Raw genomic sequence first — 10,547 nt, 5'->3', positions numbered from 1 at the left:
GCCGCCTTTTCGTTCGCAGCGTGCGACAGCGAGTTACCAAGCACGAGCGAAATGGACGAACGAAATATAAAAAAAGGGAAAGTGAAGGGAAACCAAGTAGACGGACGGATAGACGGATAGCAGCAGATTAAAGGTCACAGTGGACAGTAACGATGCTCGCTCGTTGCGTTTAATACCGAGTCTTCTTTCATTTCGTACGATGTATATAGGAACGACGATATATACGTAGCTTCCAAAATTATATGCTTTTCAAAAAATTCGGAGTTTTCTTGCTACTGGAAGATATATTTCTAGAAATTTGCATAAAATCATTTGACAAATCGTAATTTGCAATTTTGTAAATCGGTATACCAAGGATTTGTCCATTTCCTAAAATATTATACATATCGCGGTAAATGGAGTACTCTACACTATTGTGTTTGAATGTTTGGAAATGTATGGTTTTAAAGAAAAAAATATCATGACAATCAAAATTGGTTGCTGTTTTAACGACGCATAACGGTTGTTAGATAGTAAGCGACATGGCGAAAAAGAGAAGAAGGAGATCAAGGTAGGTCGCGTGCAACTAGCAACTCGCTAGAAATGGCAAAAAGAGAGAAAGATTGGGGTGAAAGAGAGAGAGAGGGGTAAAGGTAGCCGCAGGCAAGGGCGCGCGTGAGCGGGCAAGCGAACCTCATCCTCTCTCTCTGCCCCTTGACAGCAGCGGTTCTGGCAAGCAGCCACCATCCTACCCCCGCCACACGCACGACCAACCGCGGCGCGATCCTCTGTGCGGCTCCCGGCTTCTCGCCCACGACTCACACACGCGCGAATCTTGCTGAAGAGCCGCCCGCCAGCTACCGCTCTTCGATTCGCAGTCTGTCACCGTTAGCCGTCCAGCGAGGATGAATCTGTGTTTCGCAACGTAGACGAGTGCAGAACGCACTAACAGGAAACAACGAAAATGAATTCTTCAATCTCGCTCGTTTTTATTATTCGATAAATCGGATAGCAAATTTTTTCGCGAGTTTAGTTTCTAGACAGTAAATATGACACGCAGGAAATTCGATCTCTTCATGACTGAAAATCGTACGTCTCGTGAGAAAATATCGAATAATATATTATAAGATCATAATTTTTGTTTCTAAAATCGGTTTGTGAGAATTTTCGAAAATTCTTTATGGGAAAAAGTTCGAGTCCAATATGAAATGAACAGATTACGATACGATTGAAAATCTGTCGTTTCATGTGCACCGTGTAAGGAGCCACGTGGTGACCTAAAATGTGCTCGCGTCTTCAGTGAAAACTTTGAAACAGCCTAACGACAGTTTAGTGATCGAACTGAGCCGCACCGCATGGAAAACGCGTGGTATCGTGCAGGAGGAATTACACGTTACGGTGGAACTCTTGAAATAGAGTAAGATGCGACGAGGGTGTTGCAGCTGATACGACATTGCAGCTGATGCGTGTTTATATTGTGACTGGCGGAACCTTTTAAAATGATATGTTAAAGGAACGATATACAGGAGGATGATAATCGAGAATTATATATTAGTGTGAAAAGTGTTGGAATTAAATGAAAGTACACCTGTGTCAGAGTGGTGCCGCGTAACTTTTTAGAACGCGAGATGCTGAGTGTCTCAGCCGCGTCCAGTCGATTACTTTGGACGCTGAAATCCATTCTGTCACTGACACCGTCACCGACACCGACACCGACACCGACACCGTCACTGTCGCCGTCGTCGACGTCGACGTCGTCGTCGTCGTCGTCGTCGGTGTCGTCGTCGTCGTCGTCGTCGCCGTCATCGTCGTCGCCGTCGCCGTCGCCGCCGTCGCCGTCGTCGCCGTCGCCGTCGTCGTCGCCGCCGTCGCCGTCGTCGTCGTCGTCGTCGTCTTCGTCGTCGTCGTCGGCTTCGTCGTCGTCGTCGTCGTCGTCGTCGCGGCGGCCACCGTCGTTGTCACCTCTGTCATTACCGTTACCATCGACGTCCTCGTGGTTCTCGTTATCGCCACCATCATTATCATCATTGTTGCTGTTATTCCCATTGTTATTAGTATCGATACCAATTTTCTCGTTATCACCGTTCCCATTATTGTCGTCACAGCGGAAGGCCCGCGTGGCCTACTAAGATGACCGCTCGTCTTCATTCGTTGAGGCATCAAGAAAAGAAATCGGCCGGCAACACTCATAGACATTACCATCATCATCAATCGCAACATCAACAGAGCGTGCACCAAGGACCGAGTCCGTCGGCCAGTCCTAGCCCTAGTCTCAGCCCGAGCCCTAAACACTCAGATGGTCGTCGAGTGAGTAAATCTTCATTTTCACTTAATGCTTTTTCTTCTTTTTTTCTATAATTACTTTAGTATATTTCATTCATGTTTGTATGTATTATATAAATACTCATTCTTATATTTTAAATATATATATATTGAGTTTTAATTTTTTTGTTACAAGAATTATAGTTATGGATTTTTTATGTAGCCCGATGTAGTTATTTTTATAATTATTAGATACGGCGAAGGTTAGTAGGTTGTTTGAATGGAATTATTTGGGTGTTTAAAAAAGCGCGGGAATATCGACGATTTTGAACATATGTTTATCGTGGATGTTAGTATATCTTCCAGTAGGAAGTAGATAATGAATGAAGCTCGGATAAATACATATAATTATTATATCATCAGTAATGTTGTGAATGTATAATATACAATAAACATATAACATAATTATATAATATAAAGATAATTTTTTAATGTTCAATATAATTGTGAAATGATGTTTGTAATTTCTAACAACGATAATACCTAAATCGCTAATTACTAGATTGTAGACATTTATGAAAATTCATAGTTTCGTAAACATAGTTAAAAAGATATACATATAACCTCAGCGCAAATTGATGTCGTACTATTAAATGTCATAGAGACTATTCTATTTTGGATGTTTTATACGTTTTTGCGTATTATGCAATTCTAATGTGACACATAAAGTAGAAAATAAAAATTATATAATACGCATACAAATTTTGGATATTTTATACGTTTTTGCGTATTATGCAATTCTAATATGTCACATAAAGTAGAAAATAAAAATTATATAATACACATACAAATTTTCGATTTGTTGATTACACTATAGTATGTATTTTTATCGTTCAAAATACACTCATAATAATATGATTATTCAGTCGATTTATTTAATCATCATTCTGTATCACCTCCATCGATTTTCCTTCGATTTTCATTTTGTCACTTCTTCCAACTTTGACATGTAAAACAAACTCATTTTTCTTTCAGTTCTGTAATGATTAGATCCTTTTATTTGTATCATGATACGTAGATTATGCCTATGTATTGTACGGAGTAAGAAAAAAGGGTAGACAAGAAAGGAGGAAAGGAGGAAGAAGGGAAAGAATAGATATTGGTAGGCGAACATTTTTAGAGACGACGGTCACGCGTATAATTTGATATTGTATTATTCTAGCGACAGGTTTGTTATTTTTCAGGCTAACAAACCACTAATGGAAAAGCGACGGCGAGCTAGAATTAATCAGTCGTTGGCGGCGCTGAAGGCGCTCATTCTTGACAGCGCCCGGCTGGAGAACACGAAGCATAGTAAACTTGAAAAAGCTGACATTTTAGAGTTAACGGTTCGACATTTACAAAGGCAAAGATCCCTTGCTCAACCTGGTTTGTCGAGATATAAGGCTGGTTATCAAGATTGCTCCAGAGAGGTATGTTTCACTCAACTGTGTTGCATTTAGTGTAGAAATAATTGTATTTATCTTTAACATTGATAGTGTGCTACAAATTCGAAGAAAACCGTAGATTAAGTTAGAAGTAGTTAGGAGATTCTCTATTTACTTGAATTAACTTTTCTCAGCTATCGTTCTTAAACGTAAAAATAAAATTTGCAAAAATACTGTGTATCGTCTATAATTCTAGAAGTTTCCTGAATTTGTTTTAACAATTCAATGAAATGATAATGCATTTATGATTCTCGTAATTTGATTGCTATTTGTGAGGAGTTCGATTCGTTTAAGTATTGAAATAGTTTATAAGTAGATTTTCAAAAATTACAGGCACTGCTCATTCCGAGATTCAAAACTATCTTGTGATTATCGAATCCTAGAATTCAAATAATATGTAGCGAGCCTTGGACATTGATTCGAATTTATACGGTTACTCGTATTAATATTAAGACACAACACTAGCCTTATATTATTTGTTGCTTTGTATAAGAGGAAATGATTTAAATATCGTATTGGTTATTCTACGAAAATACAGTATTTTCTCTATAATTTATCGCCACTATGTTTCTCGTAATTGATCTGTCGTCATCCCCACTACTCAGGTGAGATCATTCCCCCAAGGGGCCCTAGTGTTGCTTTTGACACACCGCGAAGTTCAACGACTGAGTGGTGTAACCTGATTCGAATACGATCGACTATGAAAAGATATTAATTATCTATGAGACAATGACAAAACCTTTTCATTTCTGATTTTTACAAAATTAAACGTTTACTAACGTATTAGTGAGATTTTTCTGATTAAAATGAGACCGAATACGATATAGTTTAAATCGCATTTACATGTATATACAGGGTGGTTGGTAACTGGTGGTACAAGCGGAAAGGGGGTGATTCTACGCGAAAAAGGAAGTCGAAAATATAGAATAAAAATTTTTCGTTTGAGGCTTTGTTTTCGAGAAAATCGACTTTGAATTTTCGCTCGGTACGCGTGCACTTTATCACGTCTCGTTATAACGGATCTCACTGTAGATCGTTGGCTCGATGGAAAAATTAAAAAAAAAATTAAAAAAAAAGTTTTTATTCTATATTTTCGACTTCTTTTTTCGCGTAGAATCACCCCCTTTCCGCTTGTACCACCAGTTACCAACCACCCTGTATAATAGGCGAAAGAAAATAAGTTAATGTCATTAAATAAACGAATATTCTCCAAATTATATCGTACTTGGTCTTATTTTAATGAGAAAAACCTCACAATTACATTGCTAAAAGTTTTATTCGATAAAGATTAAAAATAAAAAGGTTCCGTTATCGCATTAACATTATCTAGCCGATATGTTTCTTTTCATCAAGCCGACTCTCGCGCCTCTTTTTCTTTCACTCGCGCTATTTTTTTCTAAGTTCAGCAAAATGGCGAATCGTATCTATTATAATCAATCGAGTTCTGTACACGATGATAATTTATCACAGAGAAGTCCCGATTTTCGATCAGTTATGGAGAAAATACCGTATGTATCTTTTATTGTAGCTTGAGAACAAGTAAATAATTCTTTCTTAACAGTAAAGTTTAATGGTACAATAGATTTAAAAAAAAATTTGTCTTATTTTTACGTCACGCTAATATTCAGACACTTGTTTATACTCTGCAATTTAGCAATTTTTAGAAATAGATCGAACTGCGAAATACATCAATTTTTTCTTTTTATTTTAAGTACAAGTTTAATATTGCGTCAACTGCTCATTGTTATTAATAACAATTTATATTTATTTTGTATAACCGTTTCGTATAATTAATATCAGTATAGAAGAAACAGAGCGACACAGAAGAAATTAACAGCGATACTTTTCTAATACACCAAGAAATTTAACATGTCAGAAGAAGGAAAGGGTACTAGATATGATGAAATACAATTTGTAATTTATCATTAAAAAAAGGATAAAAGTTATCGTGAGATTGCGCAATTGTTAGTACTAATTGTAAAAAAAAAAAATACCGCATCGAATTTAAGAAACACAGAAGACAATTTTTCTCTTCTTAGAAATCTCTTGTAAAATTAAACTTATTATTGTCGTTAAATTTTGATTAACTGTAATGTTTGCGTATTTTCAAGATGCAATAAATGGTTCATATTATTGTAAAATAAGCAATACGATATTTAAATCATGATCTCCTATACAAAGTAACAAATGTGGAACTATAGTCCCGTGTCCAAATATTAATGTGAGTAAGTGCAAGTACATATTGAATCTGATTCCATTACTATTACTATACTACTGAAACAAACGGTATCATCGCCCATATTTTACTTTCATTTTGACTTTGCGTTGCAGGTAAGTCGGTATCTCGATGCTCCGGATATAATCACCGGGAACACGACACCGATGGACCCTGCAGTGAAACAAAGGCTACTACGGCATTTGGATAGTTGCGTGTCGGAATTAGACTTGGATCTGGGTTCGAGGCCGGATAGCGGATTAGGCAGCAGTCCCGGAAGCGTGACGGATCGAGTGACAGGCTCGGGAAGTCCCGGTCCGTTGGAGCATCATGTGCCATCGACTGCACACTGTAGTACAACTTTGAATCCGGTCGGCTTGATAAAAGCCGAAATACCGGATATCGAACCAGCCCGACCGGATAGTAGTACTACCGCTGGCGATGAAAACAACAATAATAGCAACAGCAGTAGCAACGGCAACAGCCGGCCAACTTCTGCCTTTGGTCAGGTTAATACGACCAACCTTGATTCTCATCATCATCCACCTCCGCCTCCTCCACCTGGCATGCCAGTTATCGACCAGGCGTCTAGTTCACAGCAAAATCCAAATATGCTTTCGGTCGTGCAAGTGATACCATCCAGATTGCCTGATGGTCAAGTAGTTTTCCTTCTTCCTAGTCATTACGTTCAGCTCGCAGCTGCTGCCGCAGCGAACGGTATCAGTATCGGGCCGAATCCACCGACGGCCATATGGGCCGCCACTAACATGTCTTTTCTCAAGGCGACGGACAAACTCGCCGCGAAACGACCTCATGAGGATATACAGGAATGGCAGGACGCGGCCACCGTTGCCGTGAATGCTGCTGCTGCTGCTGTTGCCGCTACCGTCGCCGCTGCCGCTACGTCCGGCAACGCTTCTGTTTCCGCTTCCATTTCCGCTTCCGCCCCCGTTTCTACCTTTGCTACCAATGCCATCTCAGCCATTGGTTCCAAACCAAGTAAGAGTCCACGACTCGAACAGCCGGAACAACCGCTTGACTTTACAACTACCTCCAAAAAACCAAAATCTAACACGAGAGCTTCGTTACCAGCCGTCGCTAACGTCGAGCACCATCTCCAGCAGCAGCAGCAACAACAGCAACAACAGCTTATAGGTCGTTTAACCACGGAAGGAGCGATCCCGCCGCACTCGGAAGAGAGGCCGTCCAGCCACGCGAGTGGCGAGTTCGTCACGGGGATTCGTTCGCCTTCTCCTCTTCAACAACCGCAACAACCTGCAAAAGACGAAGAAGGAATGTGGAGGCCTTGGTAGATTCTTATTCACGCCTCTGTGGTTGCGGATCTACGAAAATGTGCTATCGTGTACATTGTATAGTATCGTTGTTGGACGATGGAACAATGAGAAAAGAGTCACTTTTGAAAAATCATTTTCTACGTGTACGACAAGACACGATGCACGTATTGTATTTTCGGAATTCTGTAAAAGTGGAGCGAATCTGTGTTTGAACCTCGTCGTCGTTTAAAATACTGCGATAAGGTGTGGAATAAAGTTTGAGAAGGATAATAAAAGCGTTAATAACTAGCCCGATTCTTGCGATTAGTGCGCACTATAATCGATAGAGGGACGATTGGCAAGTTAATTGGCGCATAGTAATTATTTACAGTGTCAGTGTCCTAACAAAACTGATGTACACTTGCTATTTAGATGTACGAATTATTACGTAGTGGTTTGTTACGACACGATCGTTATTCGTTCGTTTAGTGCAAGGAGTGCCTAATTGAAGAGAAGCGCTAATCAGGGAAGAAGGAAAAGACATTGTGCAAAATCTGCGTATTACGAGGATTCGACAAGCATTATCTGTTCGAAACATTCAAAACTAACAGTATATATGTATACATGTATATGAGAAAGATCTAATACGTTATAGAATCCGAGTAACGAAAAAGGGTTTCGCGCATAGTACTTTTATTCCGCCGTCGTGTACATAAACCCCGATTGGAATTATAACTAATGCCAGATATAGATTTATTTTGATGTTAACTAGGTGTATATGCGTACGAGACAACGTAGAGAGAATGAAGCGAATGGGAATGAATCTGTGTATCGTGAGTAAATAGTGAAGAGACGTCAGTTCACGTTCTAGATGAATCACAGTTTTCATCTAAATATACTTCTGTAACTGCTATGTTGAGATTCAAAAATCCTTATTCAATGTACTTAGACATCGGTCAATATAAATATGCATACTGACAAGTCATTAACCTTTTCGTGATTATCCTCTGAAATTTAAGTGTGACCTTTAGAAAAGGCTTATGTGAATTCTGCGTTCCAGAATCCCGCAGACGAAAGAAATTGATAATGACTTCAATATAAATCTATAAAGTTACGTGAAAAATTCTGCTAGTCAAACTAGAATATATTTTTAAAAATCACCTTTTACCCTCTTATATTTTACAAAATATCATTCGAATCGTCGGAAATAAATCTTTTTTGTATATTTATTCAATTTTCATAAAAACAATACGAATTTCGGACACTTACTAATCTGGTAATTCTGGAAATTGTAGTTTTAGAAATATAGTAGAATCTCGATTATTATTTGAATATCGATTAATAAAAAATTCAGAATAATCCCTTATAAGATGAACTGAGGCATACAACTCAGAATTGAAGAAAAATGTTACACTTTTACTCAAAAGCTTTTATTTCTGATTAATATTAATATTTACAAAAAAGTTCAAAATAAATAATTTTCTCTCATGTGAAAACGAAGTTGTTCGATTAAAACGTGAAACAATATCCGAACAGCATGTGTTATTAAGTTCCATCGTAATTTTTAAAAAAGTGTAGTGGAAACATTGATATGATGATGATATGCAGTAGCTTATGAAAGTATTCGAATGCATATAGAAACTTTTTATGAATATAGTATGTATTATGTGTATTATACGAAACTGTTTTGAAATTTCATTAACATTTTATGATGGGCCTGATTCCTATGATTATGTTGGTAAAACTTGAAACAAATCTGAAAATGTCAGAGATGTAATAGAAGCTACAAAATATTTAGTACTAGTATGTATATATTTCGCAGAGATTATAAAAGTACTTAAACAGTTATTTATCCATTATATTAATAAAAGATTCAATATTCAATGAGAACATCTTTAACACTTATTATATGTTTAAGAGATTCATGCTATATACTAATTTTTTACTAAATATACTTTTGCAGTAAGTGTAACTTCTATATACATCTTGAAATCAGCTTCAGTTTTTATCAGTATAGTCGTCACAGGTTCCATTACAGTATTAATGAATAAATATGGATCCAAACATCAGGTGAGTGCAAAAGTTCTGCCGGTGTCTACGTTATCTATCGATTTCTTCACTGTTAAATAAATTATGATGCATTTAAATGAGAGGTAGTTCTGTATAATAACTACAGATTTCCTATTTCAATGTAATATACTGGGTGCAGTCGAATAACATGTACAAATGGACATAGGGTGGTTTCTTATGAAAAGACAAAAAGAAGATTAATAGAATAGCATTTTTTCATATGTCACTTTGTATTTGAGAATATCAAGTTTGAACCAATGTCGTATACATAGTCTGGAAACCTCCATGACGATGTGCTTGACAAATCAACCGCTGGCCGTAGCGCTGGGATCGATTTGTTAAACTTTTGCATTTAATCACCAGCGACGACTCGTCAACGAGGTACATAATAGACTTGACGTATAATGTTTTTTTGTGTCCCATATTTCGAGGATCACCTGACGGCTGACCCTGTATACCATTTTCATATCGTATACAACGTTACCGATTCAGTATAGTAGTGGTTTGAATTGAAACTAAATTTTCCTATGAAATTACAAGTAAGGTAAGAACAAGACATCTTGCAAATAAAGTGTAGGAATCCTATACTTCTCCAATCTATACCTCTTCAATCATATCATGATACAACTGATTAGAATGGTACAGAGTCTGTTACGTACAATATATTTCTGATGTTTTTCAATTTCAATGCATCCCGACTGCTGACACTTCTCGATATTTTTGGAATTATTAATGTAATATCTACGATTTTCATTCGCTCCCATTCACAAACAATAGTGGCTTCTTAAACAATAATTTTTTAAATACAAAAGACTGCTTTTATCACCCGAATATCGTAAATCAATTTTTAATTGGCGAAACTGTGCTGAACTGTATTGAAAGCTACTACTCCTCCGATTTCGATGATTTTTGGATATGTTGTATAAATCAACATTTTGAATAACTTTTTCCTCTAACTATAGGCCGGCCACAGTTTCCGAGATTATTCACAATAAACTATCGATATTACTACAGTGAATTCTGCCTATAATCGTAATGTTATTTGCCGACATAGAAATATAAAGACAGAGTATATAGCGAGTTATATGTTACCGTGTAAGTGGATGCGATATAGGAATAGAAAGAGAATGTCGCATGAGTGGCCCCTTCTGTCCTTGTCTAATCAGACATGTACACTGACGCCGCTTGTTGATCAGCGTTATATACTTACATGTTTACTGTACGAATGTGCACGCATTATTAAACAAGGACACAAGCTTC

The 10,547-nt window shown here is 37.5% G+C and overlaps 1 protein-coding gene across 3 annotated transcripts; it reads left to right on the top strand.

The window, feature by feature from the left end:
- Nucleotides 1–696: 696 nt before the first annotated feature.
- On the top strand, nucleotides 697–10,015 carry Sidpn (bHLH protein similar to Deadpan). Of its 3 annotated transcripts, none has more exons than XM_069129295.1 (4): nucleotides 2,148–2,286; nucleotides 3,320–3,403; nucleotides 3,486–3,713; nucleotides 6,060–10,015. In XM_069129295.1, the coding sequence occupies exons 3-4, from the start codon at nucleotides 3,501–3,503 to the stop codon at nucleotides 7,254–7,256; spliced, it is 1,410 nt and encodes a 469-aa protein (XP_068985396.1). In that variant the 5' UTR covers nucleotides 2,148–2,286; nucleotides 3,320–3,403; nucleotides 3,486–3,500; the 3' UTR covers nucleotides 7,257–10,015. The 3 variants fall into 3 exon arrangements, with proteins under 3 accessions (XP_068985393.1, XP_068985396.1, XP_068985395.1); XM_069129294.1 differs by having other exon boundaries at nucleotides 2,157–2,286; nucleotides 3,277–3,403; XM_069129292.1 differs by lacking the exon at nucleotides 3,320–3,403 and having other exon boundaries at nucleotides 697–2,286; nucleotides 6,060–10,009.
- The last annotated feature ends 532 nt before the right edge of the window (nucleotides 10,016–10,547 follow it).

The sequence above is a fragment of the Bombus flavifrons genome, chromosome 16, assembly GCF_040668555.2.
Source record: "Bombus flavifrons isolate JBK064 chromosome 16, iyBomFlav1_principal, whole genome shotgun sequence".
Lineage (NCBI taxonomy): Eukaryota > Metazoa > Arthropoda > Insecta > Hymenoptera > Apidae > Bombus > Bombus flavifrons.
This window is presented reverse-complemented; position numbering and strand designations above follow the sequence as displayed.

Coding starts and splice junctions, on each gene's coding strand:
- Sidpn (XM_069129292.1), top strand. CDS start 2,110: ATGACCGCTCGTCTTCATTCGTTGAGGCATCAAGAAAAGAAATCGGCC. Junction 2,287..3,485: donor AACACTCAGATGGTCGTCGA/GTGAGTAAATCT, acceptor GTTATTTTTCAG/GCTAACAAACCACTAATGGA. Junction 3,714..6,059: donor ATCAAGATTGCTCCAGAGAG/GTATGTTTCACT, acceptor TTTGCGTTGCAG/GTAAGTCGGTATCTCGATGC.